This window comes from Ruditapes philippinarum, unplaced genomic scaffold, assembly GCF_026571515.1.
Source record: "Ruditapes philippinarum isolate M1 unplaced genomic scaffold, ASM2657151v2 ctg810_1_1_1_1, whole genome shotgun sequence".
NCBI lineage: Eukaryota > Metazoa > Mollusca > Bivalvia > Venerida > Veneridae > Ruditapes > Ruditapes philippinarum.
This window is the reverse complement of record NW_026858765.1, coordinates 114647-142405: the sequence shown is the minus strand read 5'-3', so window position 1 is coordinate 142405 and position 27759 is coordinate 114647. Positions and strand designations below refer to the sequence as shown.

The window sequence follows — 27759 nt, the reverse complement described above, 5'->3', positions numbered from 1 at the left end:
AGTCGGATTTTTGTTAAAATAAATCAATAAAGTAAACATTACTATATAATCCTTAATAATACAGAGAGAAAGCTCAACGCAACATCTCTCAATTTTGTAAGAATACACATTCTTATTCTTTAATGAAGGAAGAACAGAGTGGAACTTCGTACCTCGCGGAAACTGATGAAAATGTCGATGGTGATAAGCCCAAGCCTAACGTAAAGAGCAGATAAAAGAGTACCATTAGTGTGTTAGATGATATGAGTTTAGAGAGATCACAGACATCCAAACGCAAAAGATTACACATGGATTCAGAAGCCTGCTTGGATCATGTTAATACGGACAAGGGAGCATTACCCTTGTCCAGTCCCCATTTGGTTTCCCAAAAGGGAGCCAACATAGATGTGAGTAGAGGATTGCACCCTGTAGTTCGAAACAGAAAACGTAAATTTGAAAGTTTTCATGAAGAAGACCTTACAAATGATAAATCCAATAGTAACAAAAAAGAAATAATGCAATTCAATACTGTTACTGTTAATTCCTCCCAAGGTTTTGTGTCTGCATCAAAAATGTATGATATAAATCATAAAAAAAATGTTCAGTCTGTAGTCAAGCCAAAGAACAATTTAGATATGTTTCTTCAAAGATCTCAGTCTGAAAAGAAAGGAAAAATCAAACAAATACCAAATCAAGGCAGTTTAAGAAGTTTTGTGTCTTCTAGCACTCCATCAGCACCATCATGTTCACACCAGCCTTCAAAAAAAATTAAAGAAGAAACATTAGTTAATGGTCAAGAATCTCCTTCAAGGACTGTGATGTACTCGCCAATTAAGAAACTCTCACCAAAAGATAGCATGTCATGCATATATATCAGTGATGACAGTCCCTGCTCATCACAGGAGTTTAGTAGCCAGAAATCAAACATGTCTGAAAATCCTGTGATCAAACAGTTGTTTCAAGCAGCTAAAGACTTTGATCCAAAGCTTAAAACTAAAGGCAAGAAATCTAAACCAGTCAGCTCTCCATTTTTAAATGCATCTAAAAGTGAAGGTGCGAAATATTTTGAAAGTGATAGTTTTGACATTAACACTGCATTTGATTCAGATATGGATGATAGTTCTTCTGTAGACAGTAAGAATAGTATTTCTGAAAGCAAAAGAAAGAAAACTGAGTCTGATACATATGGACTTCTTGGGACAGGATCATATCCTAAAGAAGAAAAGATAAATTACTTTGAGAGACTTCCTCCTGAAGTTCTTGAAAATATTTTTTGTCAACTACCCTTACTAGACTTGTGCTTGAACAGTAACAGGGTGTGTCTGCAATGGAATGATATTATTTCAGATAAAAAGGTATTTTTTTTTATTATAATTCTGTATATGTTTTTTATGTATAATTTACAGTTTTTTTTAAATGATTGTAAATGTTTGCAAGTTAATTATTCATTATTTTGTATACAATTCTGTTAGTTATGTGATTCTCAGTTATAAGGATTTGATATTCAACTTATAATTCTGATGTTATAAGGTTGAACCCATTTTAACAAGATCAAATATTTTCTGCTTGTATATTCATAGTTTGTACCATGGAAGAAGTTGTATCATAAATTGAAGTCTGAAGATGAAGCCAGCAAAGAATTTATTCAGAGTACAATGAATAAGCATGAGATGAAGCATCCTCCTATGTATTTGTTGTCTTTAATCAGGTAACATTTTAACCCTTAAGGTACACAGTTAACTGGATACCATTTTATGTTAGTTATAATATTCAATATGTATTAGTTTCAAGAATAGCCATCTGGCTTAGCTCAATTTAGCAAATAGAGATCATCAGATTTGTAATCCAATTGTTGCTAGTTAGGTCCTTGAACTCTGACATTGAGAAAATGGAAGTGATTAGTGTCTCACTGCACAATCAGTAATCAGGGATTACAAAAAATAGTTGTTGTTGACATGCAGAGAAATCTGTAATAACTTGTTAGGTGGACCGTCAGCAAGATACAGTTTATGACAAAATTAGCTATGAAAAGTTTTCTGCTATTGAAATGCAACCATAGAAGATAACATGCAAATGTTTAAGACAGGTGAAAATCACTCTTTGCCATATGCTACACTGTATGTATTCCAGGTATATGAAAACTTTTAAGCCAATCACAGCTGGGAATATGTTACAGTGCCTTCAGAAGCATAAGAAGTACTGTTGGGCCAAAGATCTCATAGATGAAAGATTGCAGGACTGCAAATCTCATGAAGTAAATTATTTCTTATTCCTCCTTACTTTTTTTGCAGACTTACAAGTAACAATTTATTATGTTATTGTATTTCAACAAAAAACAAGATTCCAGTCTCTACACACTTTCTTAACATTATTTCACTGATGTTTATGACATTATGTTTTTAACTTGTGGTATATGATTATTGTATCATGCATGTTCAGACAAAAAAGTCATGCACAGTTTTTTTGTTTGGGGAACTGGTCAAGAAATAGGGAATTTCTGTAATTGTCACTGGGTGAGAAAATGTGAAGCCTGACCTGGACTCAAATGCAGGACCTTGGGAATCTGTTCTCTATGAATTGGGCTATCCTGCCTATTAATGAAGAGTTCCAAAATTCCAAGTACATGAAAGTTGATGCTCCAGAGTGTGTCTTGTACCTTTATGAGTAAAAAAAGATAATAAAGTTAGATAAATGTGGGAAAAAGCAAATAAGATGCAGCAAAGAAATTTGTAAAGTAACTAGATAATTTTTGACTCCATTTATGGAGAAATAGGTCATTTCTTTCATTAGGAATCAATTAGTGTATTAGACATATAGTGGCCCTGTCTCAAAATAGAAAAAAAAAACACTGTCAAAAAGAATAAGGTACATTAATATGTTTTAGAAATAGGATAAATATTTTTATTCTACCTACTGTTAGTATTGGATATTATTATATTTTATATATGACAAGTCACATACTAAGAAATGTATATAAATAGAATTTACAATTTACTTCAGGAACCAAATCCATGGTCTGTGATAACCATACTAGTTCTGGTGGCTCACAATGTGTATGATATACAAGAGATTATACAATGTCTTTCCGTCAGTTCGTCTCAGTGTACGTCCAAGGAAATCATTGAATGCCTGTATTGCATTGCAACGTTCTTGTTTGCTTTTAAATTGGCAAAACCCTGTGATGTCTGGAATGGGTTTGTATTTTTTGAGTTACTGTTAGATATTGAAGAAAATAGTCCAGAAAATTTGTTTGATTAAGCTTTATTTCTTAAACATTATATGATTGGAAATTAATCCTCTTATTAGTGCATTGTTTTACTAAATCCTGAATTAGTGCATTGATTCATTAAGTATATGCAGGGTTTTCATTATTAATAGATTGGTGATCTATATCATTGGTTGAAATGCTGTTAGAATCAGTTGTATTTTCAGCCTGTACATTGAAATATCTTCCTTGACCATTGGCCAAATCGACTGTTCATGTTGGCCTCAGATAAAAATGAAAAGCCTGCCTATAAGCAGTGCATTGATTTATAAAGCCCCTTATTAGTGCACTGAGATACAAACAGATAATCAAGCACTTACAGATAGGCCAATACAAGCTTTCAGTGCAATATTGTGCTTTTATAAATCATGTTAAAACTAAGTACTAACTAAACAGCTTCCTATGATACTAACATGCTATTATCACCAATGTCACATAGCAAAATAAACAGACCATCCTTCTGTTACTAACCATTTCTCAAACTAGATATGATCTTGACAATTTCATAACTTGTTTGTACTTAATCAGCAATTTAAACTTCATGCTGACTAAGTAAACATCTAAAAGCAAAATCAAAATATGAAAGAAAAACAAAAGTATGGGTTCTATTCTTATCTTATCTAATTTACTGTGGTAAGGAAGTAAACAATGTTTAATTAAAAACATGTTGTTATGCTTAGGAATATATGTTTTTATTTTGTTTGACTGAAATAGCCCCTAAGCAACATTCAGTAAGTCGGTCTGTTGTGTAGATTTGACCATCTTATGAAGTACACTGTTCTACTCATTGATCTCAGACCATTATATATGTAAATAAAAGTATTTTTTTATTTCTTGTTTATACTCTAAATTCTATTTATATTTACCTTAAAATTTCCTCTTATCATTATTAGAATTATCAAATCCAAATCAGATCAAAACAAAAATTGAGTGCCCGCTGCATTTTTCATAATTGTAGACAATAATTCTGCTTTACATGGGGTTTTACCTGCATTTTAATGTTAAGGTTGTAGAGTACTAAATAAATTTTAGGTATGGCTAAATACTTAAACATATTTTTCAGAATGCATTACAGATTATTCTATGCTATATACTTGTTTGAGAATGCCTCGTCATCAAGTTGCGCTGATCTTCATTCCATAATGTCTGAGAGCAAGGGAGGTCAACAGTCTTTGGTTAAATACAGGTAACAATTCTTTTGTTTAAATGTAGATGAGTGTATGCATGCATATTGAATGCAGTTCTGTGTATACCTGAAAACCAGACATTTTTGAGTGCTCAGACTCTGAATTCCTAAATCAGCCCTTTAGTTAAATAATAAATCTATTAGTAAGAAAAAAATTTAAATCAACGTAAGAATTTGTTTATTTTACCTATTACTCTCTCTGTAACATATTTTTTGTTGTTAAAGGGGAAATAACTCTTGCCATTAAAGCTTGACATAGTTAATATGATATTGCCCTTACTATGCTCAGTTTGTGAAGTTAAGTCAGAAGTTGTCCTGTGTTGAACTTAAAAGTGATAATATGAGGGATTTTGATTTCAAAATGATAACATTGAGCCGTCATCCATGTAGAACATGCTAAGACTACACAGATGTGTACACTAGCCAGGTTCTGTACTAGTGGCATGGGCATATCTTTTTGGCCACAAGCATTCAAAAAAAGTTTATAAATCACAGAATAAAGAATTTGCCAGAAAGTTGTTTTAAGATGCCTATTATTTTACTTTCAGCTCCGGAACAGACAGTGTCAGACTTACACATGAGCAGTTGCGAATTGTAAAATACCCTGCAGGCAAATACGAAATCATCAAAATTGTAGCATTTGCAGGTTAAATAATTAATTGATTAATAAAGTGATAATATTTTTATCAATGATTTTATTATTTTCCAAATTCAGCTAGGCATGGCTTATTTTGTTTTACTTCAGTCCTAATATTTCATTCAGTATTTTATTTAAAGGTAAGAAGGTAAGTGTTTAGTTTTGTAATTTAATACTCAAGTTATTGTCAGCTGTTTCCAATGCATATACCATGAATCAGCAAAAGGGAAATATTTAAAGAAATTAGCATCAGTAATAAACCCAATAACTGCTGTTTTTGTTAAATGAACTTGTTCAGTTTCAATTTTTGGAACTGTCCATTTTCAAATTTTTTGTCTATAAGATGCCATTAATGTTGATAAAAATTGCACAAAATTAAATTGTATAAAACATCATTTATCTGGAATCTGACATTAGCTTCTTTTGAGGTTACCAATTAATATATGAAATTAAGAAGGGGGAAAATATTGTATTTCAGGAACAGGGAAAACAACAACTTTAGTGAGGTACACACAACTTAGACCTGACAAAAAATTTCTTCTTGTAGTCTATAACAAGTAAGTTTTTTTGAAATCACCCTCATATGGATCACATGAAAGGTATTCTATGGTGATCAGCCTTATATGGATCACACGAAAGATTTACTATGGAGATCAGGCACATATGGGTCACACGAAAGGTTTACTATTAATAAGGTAAAGAAGGGTGAAATCTTAAAATTCTTTTTGAAAAAAAAAACAACAAAAAAACAGCAAAAAAACAGCAACTTGAAATAAGAAATGTTAAAACCAAGTTAAAAATTTTATGATATTGCTAAAAGTTGACAGATTTTGTTTTCTTTGTGTCTTTTAGGTCAGTCTGTGAATATGCAAAAACAAAGTTCCCTAGAAATGTTGAATGCAGGACTGGACATTCTCTCGCTTTCCAGAGCTTTGGCAGAAGGTTTGTGCTTTGAAATATTTCTATTTTTATCCACTTTGATAATAATTTTAATATGATTATTGTCATAACCATAAAAGTCATGGTTATAACTTATAACTTATGGTCAAAATAGAAACACCTGCAAAGCATTATCTGTTCTTAAGAAATTTTAAACTTTTTAACTCCTTTTCTTCTCAGATGTTTTGCTGGAAGAGAAAGTACAATATATGTATTTTGTAAGATCAGTTATTCACATAGTCAAGTTATATCGAAGGAAGTACAAATGTTTGTTGCATACTTCATTATGACATTAATGTCCTTTGATGAAATAAATTGTAATCTCTCAAGGGATAATATGAAATGTAAGAAATCAAGTTTACTTAAGGTCTGTAGTTCTACTTTGGTGCTGACATGTGTATGAAAATAATGAATGTGGGGACACTTGAGGTCTTTCTCCTGCAATAAAACAATGAATTTGTAATCCTCAGGTCCTGGGTTCCATAAACAGGTGAGGCAGAATTTCTCTGTGACATTTGATCTTGTAAATTCAGTCTAATGGTCTCACTGCTGATTTTGAAATCAGGATAAGTAGTTGGTCACTTGTGGAGGCAATTACTTGTCAGTTTTCAAGCAAAGTTTGTTATGTGGATTGACAGCCAAAATATGACCAAACATGTGGTAAAAAATCCAAACAGACCAAAAGTGGAAATTTACCTGAATTGTCATGGGAAATGATCCATTTAGGGATATCAGGACTGTAAAATCAGATTTTCTAAATCCAAGGTTGAAAGGCATCATGCTGTCTTTGCTATATTACCTGATGCACTACATTATTTAAATGTTTATTCACATAGGTATCGGCACAAACTTTTCCAGCTACGTTATTCAAATGCTTATTCACATAGATATTGGCACAAACATTTCTAGCCACATTCAAAAATTTGTATTCACATAGATATCGGCACAAACTTTTCCAGCTACATTATTCAAATGTTTATTGATACAGGTATCGGCACAAACTTTTTCAGCTACATTAATCAAATGTTTATTGATACAGGTATCGGCACAAACTTTTCCAGCTACATTATTCAAATGTTTATTGATACAGGTATCGGCACAAACTTTTTCAGCTACATTATTCAAATGTTTATTGATACAGGTATCGGCACAAACTTTTCCAGCTACATTATTCAAATGTTTATTCACATAGGTATCGGCACAAACTTTTCCAGCTAAAAGTTTATACACTAACACAAACACTACAAGCCAGGAAGGGAGAGAACCTGTTTCTGCAGGCCAAATTCACCATGACAACCATTGAAAACTTCCTAGCATCGGACGATGCTACTATAGATATTCATCATGTCCCAGATACTCGATTTAACGAGAAAACAGGTTTTAAGGAGACCATAGATCTACCTACAAAAAGGGTAAATATGTTCAAAGTCTTAATTTACTATTAATTGAATTCATTATTGTTAATTTGATCAGTTTTGTAAAATGAGTTATTTTGAAATACCATTAGAAAAGACTAATCTGATAATATAGGGTCAAACCAGTTTGTACAGATAAGTCTTTGGAAAAGTAAAAAGCATATTTTAACTCTTAACCCGGCAAAATTGAAATATTTCAAATGCTCTTTTCCATCTTAAAATCTGGACAAAAGCATACATCATTTTAGAGAAAAATTTGGTGATATGTAGTGACTGAATAGCAAACAGTGCACACTATGAACTTACGGCATAGATTATTATATTATTATTATAATTGATATGTGATTTATATGAAAAAAAAAGAGAAACTTCAAATAATATGTATAAAGTAAATAGTATGAATTTAGCTTTATGACATACAGGACAATGTTGTTTTTTTATGTCTCCAGAGTATATACACACAATATAACTCTTTATGAGTGGCTCATATTGATATCTTGTATTTGACCTTGACCTTATGAAATGTAATTAACCTTTAACATCAAATTTAAATAAAAAACTCTTTATGAGGGGTGAAAGATTGTTTTGTTTCTTAACATGTCTATTTTCTTTCTTTATTTCAGTTATATGTGAGGGATGCCTTGTTCATTTGGCAGAAAATGCAAGACCCGAATGATAAGAAAATTGGTATGACACATGACGGCTATTTGAAACTGTACCAGTTATCTCAACCAGTACTGAAAGGGTATGACTGTTTACTAATAGATGAAGCCCAGGATCTCACACCAGGTTTGTTGAATTTATCCAAGTGTGAATGATATTTCTTGCATATCAGACAGGATGTACTATTGTTTACGCCGGTGCTAGAAAAAATATGACTAATGCCCGAAGTCACTTGATTTAAATCATTCCAGCATGCCTTTTATATATTATTGCCTGCTAATGGTGCTGTTCTAAAGTTGATATTATAACAAAAACAGTGCTTAATCATGAAAATATTAATTTTGAAAATTTCTTTCCCAAATATGATTAATACGAAATATTTAAAACAAAGAATCAAACGTCGACTGTCGTCACAAAAGGGAATATCTAGCTCTGGGGCAACTGTCTAGCAGAAACTCAACAGAGCCTCATTACTGCCATAAACAGTTATAAGCTAAATACACTATCTGTACCTTGCAATTGATATAAGATTCTTACAGTATATACATTTTATGTTTGAATCAAATTGTTTTATGAAATGTTAGCTTGTTTGGATAATGATTTTTCTGTATTTAGTGTGCAATGTACATTATAAACATTCATTTGTGAGGCTATAGGTGTATGAATATCTTATCTGAGAACATATGTGATGTTGCAATGAATTGATTACTATTCTTGCAACATGGACTTCATGTACATGTGTGATAAACATTTGGATTGAATTGAATATCACTTTGAAATACTTTAATCAAAGGCCTTATTATTGGCACAGAACTACAATTGAATTGATAACAGTCTTCACCTTAATTAGATAGAATTATTTTTTTTGTCTGCTTTAAAGAAAAAGTTGAGCAATTTTGATCATTGTGACAATTTTGTCAACGTCATTGTTGTCATGCAAAAATTTTAATATAGCCCATTATTCAAACATCTTTAATCAACATCAAATTTGAATACTTACTTATTATGACAAGATTCAGTTGTAGAGATAAAGGGCATAAGGAGTTATGTCCCTTTTTAACTTAAGATTTTAAACAGAGAAGTGTTAACACTGCATATGTTGCTCCTTTTTATGCTCCCCGAAAAAATTTCGGGGGAGCATATAGTCGCCGCCTTGTCCGTCCGTCCATCCGTCTTTCCGTCCGTCCGAGCCAACATTTGATTATTATGAGCTTCATTCCGTAGTTAAATAAAGAACATAAACTCATAAAATTTAAAATTAAGAGTTTTTTTTTGTTTTTATGAGCTTATTTTGCTTATGGACGTTGGTCCAGGTGGTGTTTATGAGCTCATTTGCCTCATAAACATCAAATTTTGGTACGTCCGTCCGTCCGTCCGTCCGTCCGTCCCCTTTTCTTGTCCGGGACATAACTTTGAAACAACAAGAGGTATCAACATGAAACTTTGTAGGTAGATAGATCTCATTGAGTAGGTGTGCAGTGCACAAGAACCGTAACTCTGCCTTGCCTTATTTTTGAATTATCCCCCTTTGTTTATTTTACACTTTGAACTTTGTCTGGGACATAACTCTAAAAGTATAAGAGGTATCAACATGAAACTTTGTAGGTAGATAGATCTCATTGAGTAGGTGTGCAGTGCACAAGAATCGTAACTCTGCCTTGCCTAATTTTTTAATTACCCCCCTTTGTTTATTTTACACTTTGAAATTTGTCCGGGACATAACTCTAAATGTATAAGAGGTATCAACATGAAACTTTGTAGGTAGATAGATCTCATTGAGTAAGTGTGCAGTGCACAAGAACCGTAACTCTGCCTTGCCTAATTTGTGAATTATCCCCCTTTGTTTATTTTACTCTTTGAACTTTGTCCGGGACATAACTCTAAAAGTATAAGAGGTATCAACATGAAACTTTGTAGGTAGATAGATCTCATTGAGTAGGTGTGCAGTGAACAAGAACCGTAACTCTGCCTTGCCTAATTTTTGAATTATCCCCCTTTGTTTATTTTACACTTTGAAATTTGTCCTGGGCATAACTCTAAAAGTATAAGAGGTATCAACATGAAACTTTGGAGGTAAATAGATCTCATTGAGAAGGTGTGCAGTGCACAAGAACCGTAACTCTGCCTTGCCTAATTTTTGAATTATTCTCCTTTGATTATTTTACACTTTGAACTATGTCCGGGACATAACTCTAAAAGTATAAGAGGCATCAACATGAAACTTTGTAGGTAGATAGATCTCATTGAGTAGGTGTGCAGTGCACAAGAACCGTAACTCTGCCTTGTCTAATTTTTGAATTATCCCCCTTTGTTTATTTTACACTTTGAACTTTGTCCGGGATATAACTCTAAAAGTATAAGAGGTATCAACATAAAACTTTGTAGGTAGATAGATCTCATTGAGTAGGTGTGCAGTGAACAAGAACCTTAACTCTGCCTTGCCTTATTTTTGAATTATCCCCCTTTGTTTATTTTTACACTTTAAACTTTGTCCGGGACATAACTCTTAATATATAAGAGATATCAACATGAAACTGTAGGTAGATAGATCTCATTGAGTAAATTTGCAGTGTACAAGAACTGTAACACTGTCTTGCCTACTTTTGGAATTATTGCCCTTTGTTCATTTTGACACTTTGAACTTTGTCTGGGACATTACTCTAAAATTATAAGAGATATCAACATGAAACTTTGTAGATAGATAGGTCTCATTGGGTGGAATTGCAGTGCTTAAGAATCATTACTCTGCCTTGCCTTATTTTGAAGAAATTGCCCTTTGTTTATTTTTACTTTTTGACTTTTGTCCTGGACATTACTTTAAAACTATTAGAGATATCAACATGAAACTTTGTAGGTAGCTAGATATAATTGGATAGAACTGCAATGCTTAAAGAACCTAAACAAAGCCTGGTCTAATTTTGGAGTTATTGCCATTTGTTCATTTTTACACTTTGACTTTTACCCGGGACATAACTCTGATATCATCAGGAAACTTTATAGATAGATAGATCTCATTGAATAGAAGTGCAGTGCAAAAAAATATAACTCCGCTTTGCCTAACTTTGGAGTCTTTGCCCTTTGTTCATTTTTAGCTCACCTGAGCTTGCTCAGGGTGAGCTTTTAGGATCGATGAATGTCCGTCGTCCGTCGTCCGTCCGGCCGTCCACAATTGCTTGTGAACACTCTAGCGGTCGCATTTTTGCCTCAATCATCATCAAACTTGGTCAGGATGCTTATCTAGTTGAAAGCTCGGATGAGTTCGAACATGGGTCATCTCAGATGAAAAAACTAGGTCACAAGAGCTAAAAATAGAAAAACCTTGTGAACACTCTAGAGGTCACATTTTTGACCCAATCTTCATCAAACTTGGTCAGGATGTTTGTCTAGGTGATAGCTCGGATGAGTTTGAACATGGGTCATCTCGGATGAAAAAGTAGGTCACAGGAGCTATAAATAGAAAAACCTTGTGAACACTCTAGTGGTCACATTTTTGAACCAATCATCATCAAACTTGGTCAGAATGCTTGTCTACTCAATTGCTTGGATGAGTTCGAACATGGGTCATCTCTGATGAAAAACTAGGTCACAGGAGCTAAAAATAGAAAAAACCTTGTGACCACTCTAGTGGTCACATTTTTGACCCAATCATCATCAAACTTTGTCAGGATGCTTGTTTAGATAATAGCTCGGATGAGAGTTGAATATGGGTCATCTCGGATGAAAAACTAGGTCACCGGAGCTATAAATAGAAAAACCTTGTTAACACTCTAGCGGTCACATTTTTGCATCAATCATCATCAAACTTGGTCAGGATGCTTATCTAGTTGATAGCTTGGATGAGTTCGAACATGGGTCATCTCGGATGAAAAAGTAGGTCACCGGAGCTAAAAATAGAAAACCTTGTTAACACTTTAGCGGTCACATTTTTGCATCAATCATCATCAAACTTGATCAAGATGCTTGTCTAGGTAATAACTCGGATGAGTTCGAACATGGGTCATCTCGGATGAAAAACTAGGTCACAGGAGCTAAAAATAGAAAAACCTTGTTAACACTCTAGTGGTCACAATTTTGACTCAATTGTCATCAAACTTGGTCAGGAAACTTGTCTAGGTCATTGCTGGGAATAAATCGAACATGGGACATCTCGGATGAAAAAACTAGGTCACAGGAGCTAAAAATAGAAAAATATTGTTAACACTCTAGTGGCTCACTGTTGTGATCCAAATATTCTGTTAATTGGTCTGAAAGTTTGTTTTGATGATTTCTAAGTCAAGATCGAACATGGGTCATCTTGGATGAAAAACTAGGTCACACCGCCCAAATATGGAAAAACCTTGTTAACATTCTAGTGGTCACATTTTCGACTCCATTATCATCAAACTTGGTCAGAATGCTTGTCTAGGTAATTGCTTGGATGAGTTCGAAATCGCATGTGAAACTAGGTCACCGGAGCTAAAAATAGAAAAAATCTTGTTAACACTCTAGTTGCTACTGTTTTGATCCAAGTATCCTGGAAATTGGTCTGAAAGTTTTGTTTTGATGATTTCTAGGTGTCAAGTTTGAATATGTGTCCAACCTGGGTAAAAAAAACTAGGTCGCACTGCTCAAATATGGATAATCCTTGCTTAACACTGTAGTGGTCACATTTTTGACTCACCTGTCATGAGACTTGGTCAGAATGCTTGTCTAGGTAATTGTTTGGATGAGTTTGATAATTCAGGTGAGCGATCTAGGGCCATCATGGCCCTCTTGTTTTTATACTTTCCTGTGTCCAGAACCTTCTCGGGGAGCATCACCCGGTTCAACCGGTTCTTGTTTATTTCAGCTATAACAGATATTTTACTGCGTCAGAGACAGGGCAAGATCCTGGTTGGAGACCCGCACCAGCAGATCTACTCATTCCGCGGTGCCGTTAATGCTATGAACCGGATTAATGCCGACACCATTTTCTATCTCACACAGGTTCAAATTTTTAAAGTTTTTTTTTTATTTTAGTGTATAGTATAAGTTGTAGAACTTGCCCGTGATGACTTTGTTTCCTCAATAGTTTCAATATTTGTTTACTTTAATTTATTTTGTAAATGTAAGTACCATGACTGAATATACATTTGTATTTCATTTTATTTTATAAAAGAAAAAAAAACTTTTTGAAATCGTAGACATCAAATTTTGCATATTGTCATATGGTACCAACAATTCTTGTTTCATTTTAGTCTTTCAGATTTGGGCCAGAGATTGCACAGGTGGCCATGTCCTGTCTAGAAGTACTTAAGAAAGAAAAGAAGAAGACTTTAGTTGGGAGTGGCAAAAAGAGTATGTTATCATATTAATTATGAAATTTTTCAAGAACTTTCCATTGACATTCTTTACCTGTATTTCATTTTGATTTTTTTTTTTTTTGTAAAAAAAGAATGCATTTTGATTTAGTTCAAATGTGTACTGACTTCAGTTATAAACCTAATAAAAGTAAATTTTATTTTAGAACATAACGTTATGTATATAATTTTTAATATAATTTTTTTTTTTCGACTTTGAAAAATGTTGAATAGTTTTACCAATAGGAATTGAAAAGCTATCATTTGTAGCAAGTATTTTTCTTGTGGGTTTAGATATAATAGTGAATAAATATTTAGGTATTTCACCAGTGCTATTACATGTAGTTAGTCTAGAATGGTGATTTACATGTAGGAATATATTTGTAAGGAGTCTGTCAAGTTTCTAAGCTAAGACTTTCTTGTTCTTCTCATATGTCATGTGATATCGTGTCACTCAATGAAAAACATGGGGCACAGAGCTATATCTTAATGGAGAGGAAGGGAGGTAAATATTGTAAAAGATCAGGAACTATTTATATATATAGAAAATTAATCTGATGTCATATTGTTCATCAACAGGTTGTGTGAATGGAGAGAAAGTTGGACAGCTTGCTATCATTAGTAGATGTAACTTTACAGTATTCAGTGAGGCAGTGAAGAAATGTTGCTATTCAGATCAGCAGTGCAAAGTAGCCTTTGTTGGGGTATGACTCATATATTTTTTATATTGAAAAGAATTTAAAGGTAGGGACGGTCCTTAAAAATGAGCCGCGTCACGACAAAACCAACATAATGGGTTTGCAACCAGCATAGATCCAGACCAGCCTGCGCATCCACGTAGTCTGATCAGGATCCATGCTGTTCGTTTACAAACACCATGCTGTTCGCTTATAAAAACTAAATTCACAGTTATCTTGAATAAATATGTCATCCCAAACTTGCAAATACATGCATCTCATTTCATATTGCAACACTTACAGCTTTAAATGAGCCGCGTCACGACAAAACCAACGTAATGCGTTTACGACCAGCATGGATCCAGACCAACCTGCGCATCCGCACAGTCTGATCAGGATCCATGCTGTTCGCTATCAGTTTCTCTACTTGTAATAGTGTTTGTAAGCGACCAGCATGGATCCTGATCAGACTGCGCGGATGCAAAGGCTGGTCTGGATCCATGCTTGTCGCAAACCCACTATGTTGGTTTTGTCGTGACACAGCTCAAATGTGAAAATAATGCCAATTCATGAAATATTTGTATAAAGGAAAATTCACTTTTTGATAAAAAAAAATTACATCACACATGAAATTTTGACGTGTTCTACAGTATTATATAAGCATGTATATTTATGTTTTTCTTTTTTGTGTATAGGAATGGAAAGGTTTAATGTCTTCGGTTGTAAATTTTCATTACCATGTTTATATATATAGATTTGATATATTCAGGCAAGTAATTGGTTGAAAATTGTGGTGACAATGAGATGATTTTGTTGTAATAAACAAGAATTTATTTTTCCTAACAGGTTATGAAATAAGTTGGGATTGGGAGCTTATATTTAAAAGTCACATGCATTAAAGCATGTGACCAGGAAGACATATTGTGCGCACATATAAAGCTTTATAATACTGCATGTGTGGAATAATTTCATTGGATAATCATAATGCTTTAGTATACTATATTTACATTGTCATTTTACTGCAATAACTAACTAACTACTATTAAAGTTTGAAGGACTTATCCTGTTACTGTACTAAGGTAACGACATGGTAACTGTCAATTTTTATGAAGTAAATCCATGAAAAAAGAAGAAAGTTTGCTATATTATTATAAATTAATTATAAAGCTTCTTGATTGGTTTTTATGGTTGTATATAAAAGTTTGCAATATAACCTTTGACTAATAGCTCGGGTTATATGCTGGTGTGCAAAAAGCCATTTATATAGGGCCATATGTTAAGTAACAGGGACATTGTACGTTTCAACTCTTCTTGGAATCAGCCATAAGATTATGGAAACAATTTAATTCTATCATATATAAATTCTATAGAAATATTTTATAACAAATAGGTTTATATCCTTATAAAAAGTGATATAAAAATGATTAAAATGATAAATGATAAAAATGATATAGGGCCTGGTCAGACTGCAAGGATGCTTGGCTCTATACTGGTGGCAAAGGCTAATCACTTCAAGTTGCAGCAGGTTAAGGATTAAATTTTCATTATTAGTTTAAACAAATAAGGATATCAAACCTTAAAAAATCAGCCAAAAGAACCAAGTCAGATCAGGAGGCCAAGATTTTCTGTAATAATTAGCATCAGCATTTAAATGGTTTAAGGGGCAGACACAACATTTTCTACAAGGAAAAAAAATTCCTCTTTTGAAATAACACATGCAGAACCAAACATCAAAAGAGGATTAACATTGATAGAAGAGTTTTCCAAATGTTTTGAATAAACTAATGCCCCGGTCACATATTCACGGATAATGCCACGGAAGAGCTACGGTCTAATCGTTCACGGATTACTACGGAAATGTGTAGTCCGCTACGGTTCCAGTACGGACACACAACGGTATGAGTACGGAGTCCGACGGATTTACCACCAAAAGCCCCCGGAGAGACACAGATTGTTACGGACCGACACGGTTTGATACGGAGCGACACGAATCAGGACGGACGCACTAGGGATACACTACGGTCTGCTACGGTATAAGCACGGGTTAGTACGAATAAGTACGGTCTGATACGGAGAAGAACGTATTGATACGGAGAAGAACGAATTGCCACGTATCTATACGGACCTAATACATCCGTCCACAACCTCTTGCTTGCTCACTTTCAAAATGCCTCAAAAGAAAAGAACACCTAGAAAACGAATTGCAGCGTTCAATGATTTTGGCGGAGAGGATTCAGCCTAATCGCGTCCGAACCCCGAGACACATCAGGTCCAATTAAAGTGAATTTCTTGTAGGACGCCGGATCCTCAACAAGTTCGGCCATGAGAGCCTCATACTAAATATGAAGCGGTCTTCGTAAAAGCCCATCTCTAGTCCACCATCTCGTCTGTCTTAGATATGGACTAGTAATCATTAATGAAAAATGTTGATCAATACTGCTTCTCTTTAAATTTTAAGATTTGCTGTTCATCTTACAATTACATTAATTATCGTGATGTTTATGTTTTAAAAATATGTAAAAAGCTTGTTAATTAATCTTATTATCATCAAGGGCCAGTGTCCAAGGCTTATGAGACACTTCGTTTTATGTGCATATTTACTCCAATTTCACGATCTAATGTTTGTAAAATATGTAACATTAAATGTTATTCTATTTCTTATGAATTGTAGTAGGATATTAATATGAATTTACTTCTTTGCATGTCATCAAGAAGATCGACCAGTGCCTCCGCATTCTGAGCCATTTCAATATAAAGTTGCAGCCAGTAAATGGCAATTACCATTTATTAAATGTTCCTGCAAATATATATGTCTATTTTTAACAAGAATGTAGTATTTATACCTTTGAAAAAGTACATAATACTTAATTCATTCGTACTAATCAGTGGTGGGCCGTACCATTCCGTACCGTTTCGTGTTGCAACGCAATAAACCGTATAAGACCGTGCTTATCCTTGCCTCTCCGTAGTACAACGTATTACGATCGTGGCTTTCCGTAACAATGCCGTATTAATCCGTATCAAAACCGTGGCTTATACGTAGGGTAACAGTACAAATACGTAGTTCTCCGTACCAAACCGTGGAAATCCTTGACAAGTTGGTGGACTACGAATCAGTACGGAGTATTACGGTTTTGGTACGGACCAGTACGTATCAGTACGGATTAATACGGACTAGTAGGGATATGCTACGGTTGATTTTTCCGTAGCAAATTTTTGTGCATGTTCAAAAATTGTCAAGGATCGCTACGGATATACAAGGACTACTACGATTGATTACGGTTACAATACGGAGAGCTACTGACCAGTATGGGTAGCTACGGACGATGCCGGAATTAATCCGTGGCTCTTCCGTGGGCGTATTCCGTGAATATGTGACCGGGGTATAATATGCTAAATGAATAATCTCCATTTTTTTCCAGGGCACACAAAATTTCGGGTTTAAAATGCTGATGGAAATGTATGCTTTAACACTGTCAGAAAATGAAAGGCATAAAGGTATTATATAGTACATGTATATATATATGTTAGCTATTGTATTCACCCAGGTGTCAACATCACATTTTGGTTATAGGTTTTGTTTTTGTGTGCAAGTTGTTATCTCCAAAACTGCTGAAGGAAATGGGTTGAAACTAAACACACTTGTACACTATGATTATCTAATTTGATGGGCTTATATACGAGTTACTTTTTATACGCCCGTTTGAAAAACGGGACGTATTATGGGAACGCCCCTGGCGGGCGGGCGTATGGGCGGGCGGCGTCCAATTTTGTCCGGAGCATATCTCCTACATGTATGGAGGGATTTTAATGAAACTTCATAGAAATGTTCACCACTATGAGGAGCAGTGTCGCGCACATGAACCAGGTCTCTAGGTCAAAGGTCAAGGTCACACTTAGAGGTCATTGAAAAATGCTTGTCTGGAGCAGAACTTCCACATGTATAGAGGGATTTCAATATTACTTGGCACAAATGTTCACCATTGTGAGGCGGAGTGTCACGCTCAAAATTCAGGTCCTTGCGGCTAAGGTCAAGGTCACACATAGAGGTCAAAGTTCAGATAAAACTATGAAGATGTGTATATGGACCATTTAGTCATCATTTATTGGGGGATTGTAACACAACTGGTCATTATCAAGACTATGGCTGTGATACATATAATTTAGGTCAATATATACAAGGTCAAGGTCACTAAAGATGATGAAATATCCAGATTTTGTCCAGAGCATATCTCCTACACGCATGGAGGGATTTTAATGAAATTTCATAGAAATGTTCACCATTATAAGAAGCCATGTCACGCACATGAACTAGGTCTCTAGGTCAAAGGTCAAGGTCACACTTAGAGCTCATTGAAAAACGCTTGTCCGGAGCAAAACTTCCACATGCATAGGGGGATTTCAATATAACTTGGCACAAATGTTCACCATTGTAAGGCGGAGTGTCTCGCACAAAATTCAGGTCCCTGCAGCCAAGGTCAAGGTCACACATAGAGGTCAAAGTTTAGATAAAAATATGAAGATGTGTATAGGGACGATTTAATCATCATTTATTGAGGGATTGTAACACAAATGGTCATTATCATGACTACGGCTGTGACACATGTACTTTAGGTCAATATATGCAAGGTCAAGGTCACTAAAGAAGGTGAAATATCCAGATTTTGTCTGGAGCATATCTCCTACATGTATGGAAGAATTTTTATTATACTTTATGGAAATGTTCACCACCATGATATGTATTGCTCCATGCATGATCCAGGTCTCAAGGTCAAAGGTCAAGGTCACACTTAGAGCTCATTGAAAAACGCTTGTCCGAAGCGAAACTTCTACATTCATAGGGGGATTTCAATATAACTTGGCACAAATGTTCACCATTGTGAGGCTGAGTGTCGCACGCAAAATTCAGATCCCTGCGACCAAAGTCAAGGTTACACATAGAGGTCAAAGTTCAGATAAAAATTTGAAGATGTGTATAGGGACCATTTAGTCATCATTTATTGATGGATGAAGCACAAATGGTAACTATCATGACTACAGGTGTGACACATTTAGTTTAGGTTAATATTTGCAAGGTCAAGGTCACTGGAGATGATTAAATATCCAGATGTTGTCCGGACCATATTTTCTACATGCATGGAGGAATTTTAATGTTACTTTATAGAATTGTTCACCACCATGAGACGTAGTGCCCTGCACATGAACCAAGTCTCTTAAGGTCAAAGGTGAAGGTCACAGTTAGAGCTCATAGAAAAACGCTTGTCTTGAGCAAAACTTCTACATGCATAGAGGGATTACAATATAATTTGGCACAAATGTTCATCATTGTGAGGCTGAGTGCCGTGCATAAAATTCAGGTCCCTGCGTCCAAGGTCAAGGTCACACATCCTGTGCATATCTTCCCTACTGATTTGTTTTAAGGTTCATTTAACAACACAGTGCCAAGAATAAAAACTTGCATGCTAGATAACACTTATCCATAATGCCCCCTTCTCCATCTAAAGCTTTCGTAAACGGGCGTATTTTGTGACTATGGCACCCTTGTTTTAAAGAGTTATGCCCCTTTTCTTACTGACAATCAATAGTTGAGTGCACTGTCTTACAGACAGCTCTTGTTTACATTCAGTCATATATTTATCCCTTGGCAAATATGGAGAGATACAAATTTGGCATTGACCATCCAAATAATTTTCTGACAGGTCAAAAGCTATATGTTGGTCTATAACTTTTTTGCAAAAAAGAAGATTTTAGATTACTTTGGACCAAATATTCAACACTGTGAAACCATGTCCTTATTGTGTGCATAGCACAACAGCCAGGTTTTACCTGAAAGGTCAAGGTCAGTCAAAGGTTAAAAGGTCAACATTTATGTCTTCTGGTGCAAGGGACATAGTTGTCTTTCATATTGTCTTATTATTATTCCCATCATTTCCTGTCAAGTATAGAATTAAATAAAATAAAAAAATATTCTATGTTCATTCCAGTGATCAGTACATATACTTTTATTATTTGTAGAAGGTTATGATATTCAGAACCCTCTGATCAAAATGTTTAGAAAATTTCAAGATCTCGACAATTTTGCTACTAAGTCTATGGACAATGAACTCCTTGGCAAGATTAAGATTGTGAAGACGTACCATCACAACCTGCCGTCACATATCCGTATGATAGAGAGCAAATGTGTCTCCGATGAAAGACGAGCAGGTAAAACTTTTTATACATCCTCCTATACCCCTACCCCATTGCCAAATGTGTATTTTTTTTAATAACACCATGATCTGTACCATTCCGTTTGCTGAATTGGGCAACCAGGGTTCGATTCCGGACAGTTCATGTAACAATTGTTGTGATTGGTCATAAAATCCTGTCTATAGTCATTTGCACTTTACCTCTGCTCTGGCATGTGCATAAGTAATCAGTTCCTTGAGACAGTGAAGTAGCTAGTACTGGTAAACTGTTTGACAGTCTGCCCAGGAACGATGCAGTGGCTGAACTGTAATATGGCTTACAGCCGTGATCCTTACGCTGAACTACCAACACCACCACACCATAATCAGAAGAAAATAAATTATACCCTTATCAGAAAAATGTTTTTAAACTTGTAAAGCACTTGTTCAGATTGTAAGGTTTTGCCATGTTGCAAATTCAGCTGTATAATGTATTTGCACTTAACAGGAAAAAAATGCTTTCATTTGCCATTGGAAGGAAAAGAAAAATATGCATTGTTACACCCTTTACTAGAAAAAAACATTTTACAAATAATGTCATTAACAGAAAAATGTTTTCCCATATTAAACCCTTAAATACTTACTGGTTCATGTCTATGTATTCTTCTTGTGACACGGGTAATGGTGAGTTTCGGGTATGTTTCAAATAACCTCCGGTGGTTCTTTAAGTTTGGGGTCACTGGGTTCAAGGTCAAGGTCTTATGTTTATATAATTGGTAAGTTGAATATTTTTCAACTTTATCAAAAAGCAATGATAAACCGTCTTATATATGTATTTTTCACAATAACAAAAGGTCATGACTCTGTCATATGACTGTTTCTAATTTTAAAGCTTCCATCAGAATCTAGCTGAAAATTTATACAAATAAACTTAACACCTAAAGATGACTTAAATTACTTTTAGCCTGACTATTCAAAGAATAGGGAGAGCTATTGTACTCAACCTGGCTTCAGCATCACCTTCACACTTTGGTTGAGTTTTTGCATGCACGTTTGTATCTCCAGAACTACTTAAAATAATGTTTAGAAACAAAACACATTTTTTGATAATTTGTTTAATAAGATGTCATTGTTACAGACTCTAAAATGGAATTTGATTGTATTATGGCCCTTTTTGAACTATCTGGAAAATTCTACATTATCCAGGCTCTTGTTTTACTATCAAACACTTAGAAGAGTGGAGCACACTGTCTTACTGAAGCTCTTGTTATTATTTAATGTTAATATTTGATAGATTTTGTGTTCAGTACGGCCCACAAATCTAAAGGACTAGAGTTCAGCTCTGTCCGTGTGACAGATGACTTTCTTATGGACCCCAGCCGAGGAATAATGGTGGCAGGGGTTCCAGCAGACATGCTGGAAGATGATGAGGATGTGTTGGAGGACATTTTGGGTAGAGACATGGATAGAGCTATCATGGGGATGGGGATGAATGCTAGAGCATCAAATAATGGTAAATCTGACTCTTTAAACAATATTTATACCCGCGAAACGAAGTTTGGGGGGGGGGTATATAGGAGTCACTCTGTCAGGTTGATCGGTCAGTTGGTCCAGTCCGCTACATTTTCCATGTCCATGGCTAATGGTTGGAATTCAAAACAACTTCATACAATGGCCAAGGACATTAAGAGGAAGTGCAGTGCACAAGAACCATAACTCCATCTTGACTAATTACAGAGTTATTGCCCTTTGTTACTTTTCCTTGTCTGGAGCGTAACTTGAAAACTACTTGTTAGAATTCAAAACAACTTCATATAATGGTCAAAGGTGCAGTGCACAAGAACCATAACTCTATCCAGAGTAATTTGTTACTTTTTCATTGCTTTTTTCTTGTCCAGACCATAACTTGAAAGCCACCAGCTGGAATTAAATACAACTTCATACAATGGTCAAGCACAATGGGAGGAAGTGCAGTGCACAAGAACCATAACTCTATCTGGACTTATTACAGAGTAATCCAATAAAACTTCATCAATGGTCAACCACAGTGAAAGGAAATGCAACATACAAGAACCACAACTTTAAACTTGAATTACTTGTTCACTACCAAATTTGAAATTTGTTTTTAAGGGGCAGATACTCCTGAAAGCCATCTTACTATAAGAAGATAACTTTGTCAACTTTAAAGAAAATCATGTTTTACATGAATGTTATGTTAACAGATGTAAACAGGAAATAGGCTATGAAAAGAAAAACTTTTTTTTTTAATAAACAGTAGTAGTCATTGTCAAAAAGGACATAAATCTGAAATGCATTTAGAAAGATAACTCTGTAAAAGAGATGAAATTATTGTGTGGATGTTTATGTTACAGACGCAGACAAAAAGGATGACGAAGAAAACTTATTGTATGTGGCTGTAACAAGGGCAAAAAATGCTCTACAGATGTCACCAACTCTTCTGTCTGTCATCAAAAGAGCTGGGGTATGTACTTTAATAAATAGTTCATCATGGATGTGCTGTCTGACCTTGATCATTTCTGCTTGAATAATTAGAATCTGCCCGTCTGCTTGCATGATAAGAATCTGACCATCTGCTTGCATGGGTAGAATCTGCATATCTGCTTGCATAGGTAGAATCTGCCAGTCTGCTTGCATGATTAGAATATGCCCGTCTGCTTGCATGATTAGAATCTGCCAGTCTGCTTGCATGGGTAAAATCTGCCCGTCTGCTTGCATGGGTAGAATCTGCCCGTCTGCTAGCATGAGTAGAATCTTCCTGTCTGCTTGCATGGGTAGAATCTGCCCATCTGCTTGCATGGGTAGAATCTGCCTGTCTGCTTGCATGGGTAGAATCTGCCCGTCTGCTTGCATAGGTAGAATCTGCCCGTCTGCTTGCATGGGTAGAATCTGCCTGTCTGCTTGCATGAGTAGAATCTTCCTGTCTGCTTGCATGGGTAGAATCTGCTTGTCTGCTTGCATGGGTAGAGTCTGCCTGTCTGCTTGCATGGGTAGAATCTGCCCGTCTGCTTGCATGGTTAGAATCTGCCCGTCTGCTTGCATGGGTAGAATCTGCCTGTCTGCTTGCATGATTAAAATCTGCCCGTCTGCTTGCATGGGTAGAATCTGCCCATCTGCTTGCATTGGTAGAATCTGCCTGTCTGCTTGCATGGGTAGAATCTGCCTGTCTGCTTGCATGATTAGAATCCGCCTGTCTGCTTGCATGGGTAGAATCTGCCTGTCTGCTTGCATGGGTAGAATCTGCCCATCTGCTTGCATGGGTAGAATCTGCCTGTCTGCTTGCATGGGTAGAATTTTCCTGTCTGCTTGCATGGGTAGAATCGGCTGCTGTGTGCAGGGTAAGAGTTGAAACAAACATGAACATACATTACAACATATTATTGCAATAAGATATATAACTACGCACAAAGATAAACATTATTGAACATGAAAACTTGCATGAACAGGAAGTGAAACATGACAACAAGAGGCAGTTGTTGCACATTTTTTGATATGCCTGACTCAGGGCCCAATGTAAAAACAGTTTAATGCAATGATGGCCCTGGTAGTTTTATTATCAAAACATAACTTTCAATTGACATCACACTAGCATGTAGAAAGCATGGTGCAAGCAATGGTTTCTTTTTAATGAAACATTGAAGTTCCGAATTAGATTGATAACTTTATGCAAGAATAATGATGATGCACTTTTTTCGTGCATTTATCATCTGCAGAAGTCCCTGGAACTTATTAAAACATTGCCCCCCCCCCCCCCCCCACAAAAAATGTGCATTAATGCTTCATTATCAAAGTAAATGAATGTATATTGTATACTTGAGCAAACATTGTATTTTATTCCACATCTATTTTGTTTTGAAGAATAAAATGCGGGTGTAAATTTACAGCTGATAAAACTTAACAACACAATGCAATGTTGATTTGAAATAAAAATACATGTATTTTCAACAAGTTTATTTGTTTCTTATTTTTCAACTCTTGTTACACACACTTTGCAGGAGAATTACCAGTTTTGTTTCTTTCCTGTTTACTTAAAAGCAATGAAAACTTGAACAAACAAGTAACATAGGATGGATTGTACTTTGTTAAGATGACTAATGGTCTGTCTCTTAGCAACACTTTAAATTCTTCATAGCAGAATAACAGAATTTTTTATATATCCTTATTTAAAAAAAGAAATGGGCATACTTATGTCTTACTAAGGCTTTTATGTGTCACCTCTACAGAAAAATGGCGACATAAAAGTCTAGTTGTGCATATTGTTGGCATTTTTTGGTTCATTGATTTTTGTCAGAGTTATGGCCCTTTAATGATTTTTATTTTAAATTTTGTCAGTACTCCTCCTGTGATAACACTGATGCTATTTCAATGAAACTTTTCAGGATTGATTTTTTAGCTAAAGTTATGGCTATTGAACAGAAACTGCATTTTGCCTCGTTAATGATTTTTGTGTCTCCTGCTGCACAGAAACTGCAACAGGCAATAGGATATCATGAGGCCACACATGTGATCACTGATAGCTCTTGTTTTGTATCATAGTATGTTTATTTGATATTTACAGGAAGATTTTCAGTTTCCTGTATATAGTAAGGACCTGAAGGACTCTGGTAAGGCATTCAGATGCAGTAAGACTGATGCTGAGTTCACGCCATATTGTTTAACGTTGGAGAAGAAAACAATCGTTTTGGTGAGTATAGGTAGATTATGAATAAGTCTGTTTTACCTATAGCAGGCTAAATATTGAAAATGGACTTGTCCAGCTCTCATTCTGGACTAAACTATTTTTCTTGTTTAGAGAAATTTTAAATAAGTACAGACTTAATTAGGGAACAGTGCACATGATGATCAGACTGCACGGGACTGATCTTGGTCTGTACTGGTCGGCAGGGTAAAAATAGTTGCTCGATGTTAGATGAAACACAACAGCTTTCTTGGTCAAGGAACGACAAATTTTTCACCTTATCTTGTACTAATACTTTATACTAAGACTTCATTAAGCATTAGATTGCTTCCAGTCTAATCCTGTTTTTTGTATTCATTATAAAAGTCATGTATATAAATATGTTCTCATGTGACGAGAAAAATATGTTTAAACCAACAGTTGCTCCCCACATGCTGCGGGTTAGAGAATGGTCATCATAGTAAATAAGTAATTTTTGAATATTGTAAAAGGGATGACGGCCAGACATAGATTATTATATTTCATTTAATGGTTGTAAAAATGAGACAAACTACTAGTATATTTGCAGTAAGTGTTGATTAAATGACAAAAGAAAAATGAAAATAGATTCAGTAATGAAACAGCATTTAAAAGGTAAATCTTCCTATGTTATACAAAACTGAAGAAAAACATTAGTAGTTTGTACTCAGTCCGATATGAATTGATTTAGATTGGAAAATGTGTCAAAAACAACAATCCCATGATTATTACCAGTACTTATATAGTAAGTAGCCAAATACTTTGGTGAATCATATATTTTTTTGAAGAAGTGCACTTTATCGTTAAGCAGTATTTGAACATATTTTTGGGATATTGTGCGTATAATACTCAAATTCTAATTTGTATTCATAAAGAGGTTTTGTCAATCACATATGTACTTAATAAACAGGTAGTTTGATACTTTTTGCCTGTATCTATAATAAATAATATCTTATATAAGAATACATACATGTATCTACATGTACCTTCACTTTGGTTTGACAACAGACATGGACATCTCATTTTGAATAAGAAGAATCATAAAATACATTAACCCTTACCACCCTAAATATCATAAATGGACTTGTCCATCTTTCAATAGGGATTAAACCATTTATCATTTCTGAGAATTTCAAAATATGAACTGACTGAGTAGCAAAATGAAACTTAACCTTGACGTAATTTGTTCTAAGATTTTATTTAAGTAAAAATATTCACAATTTAATTAATATGCCGTTTATAACTGATTTTGCAGTATTCATCACCATATTTCTACTGCATGACTAATGCAGTAAGGGGTACTTTTGCATATTCTGACTTTTTGGTAATTTTCGTAGATTTTAAGTGCTGTTTGCAATGTGTTAATTACTTTCTTTGTTCATTTGGACGGTATTTTATTTTTTAATACATTTTGAAATTTTTCATGAAAATTAGCATGAATTTGGAGGCTGATACAATCAAAATGTGCTGTTTTATTAAAGAAAACTAAAAAAAAAAGATCATATAAAAGTATCAATGTTTTTTTCTTTGACAGGGTGATAGTCAACAGAAAGCAGGTGGATTGTATAGCCCAGCCTTTTTAACAGAAGATTTCCACAGTTTTGCCTCTCTTCTTGGATTGACAAGTAAAAAACTAATTGAAGAAAAAAAGAAAGAAAATGCTTCTGTGGAACCAGCCTATAAAAAAATTTTGATGCACCGACTGATAGTGTAACATAACTCCTAAGAATTTTCTTGGACCATGATTTAAAGGTTAAAGTTGGTACATGAATTCTGCAGATATTATTGTAAACCTGATTCTAAGCCTTTGAAAAATAAAGATCTTCTAAAAAAATTATTCGTGACATGATCTAAGGTGGAAGTATTTGACATGATCTAAGGTTAAAGTCTACTATGATCTACAGAAATGCTTGTGATATGATGTAAGGGTAAAGTATTACATGTAACATGATCTGCAGAATTTCTTGTGACATGATCTAAGGTTAAAGTGAATCATATACATAAAGGTGAAAATGGAAAGAACTAAATGTTTGTGTGATATCATTAAAAGTAATACTATATTTTAATAAAAAGTGTTGATAATGTGATATGATCAGAAGGATATATTGTGACATAGACAAAATGTTTCATTGTGACATGATCTGCAGTGATAATGTGATAAGGTAGTTTGATGTGATGTGAATTGATAATGTCCCATGTTCCTACAATAATACTTCAACATTATGATATAGTATTATGTAACATAGACTTTTATATGACAGTTACCCATTAAAATAACCTTGATAAAACAGTGACATGACTATAGGTGTAACATGGATAATGACCAATTCTAACACAACCCGCATTTTTCCCGGTTGAACAGAATAGGACAGAAAGTGTGTGTTATTGTGCAATAAATTCACTGCTGATGTTCTTTATTTAGACATGTTACGTAACAGTCAGATATGTGACATAATCCTTAAAAAATGCAACACGCTGAAAATAAGTATGGAAACAGGTCAGGTGCAATTTAGCTTGATATCATATATAGGCTCATTTATTTGTTGATGTGTTTAAAAATAAAAATAATATATCCGTGATATAATTCCTTTCGTCCAAACTCCAATGATTTTATCGCTAAACAATAGTCATGTCACAAGAGAGTTTTATTAAGGTTAATGTAATCAAAAAATAATATATCCCGAACAGTGATTTTATCGCTAAATGAAATCACTGTTTAGGATATATTATTTCTTAATTTCATTAACCTTAATAAAATTCTTTTTTGATAAAACAGTGACATGATTATTGTATGCCTTT

At 34.6% G+C, this 27759-nt stretch overlaps 1 protein-coding gene across 1 annotated transcript; it reads left to right on the top strand.

The window, feature by feature from the left end:
- The first annotated feature begins 11 nt into the window (after positions 1 to 11).
- LOC132754192 (F-box DNA helicase 1-like) lies at positions 12 to 26674 on the top strand. Its single transcript, XM_060744787.1, has 19 exons — positions 12 to 1334; positions 1560 to 1687; positions 2110 to 2233; positions 2980 to 3173; positions 4308 to 4430; positions 4979 to 5076; positions 5546 to 5624; positions 5920 to 6009; positions 7199 to 7418; positions 8045 to 8210; positions 12913 to 13049; positions 13301 to 13400; positions 13982 to 14106; positions 17502 to 17577; positions 20095 to 20283; positions 21541 to 21759; positions 22619 to 22728; positions 24823 to 24948; positions 26495 to 26674. The coding sequence occupies exons 1-19, from the start codon at positions 243 to 245 to the stop codon at positions 26672 to 26674; spliced, it is 3576 nt and encodes a 1191-aa protein (XP_060600770.1). The 5' UTR covers positions 12 to 242.
- The last annotated feature ends 1085 nt before the right edge of the window (positions 26675 to 27759 follow it).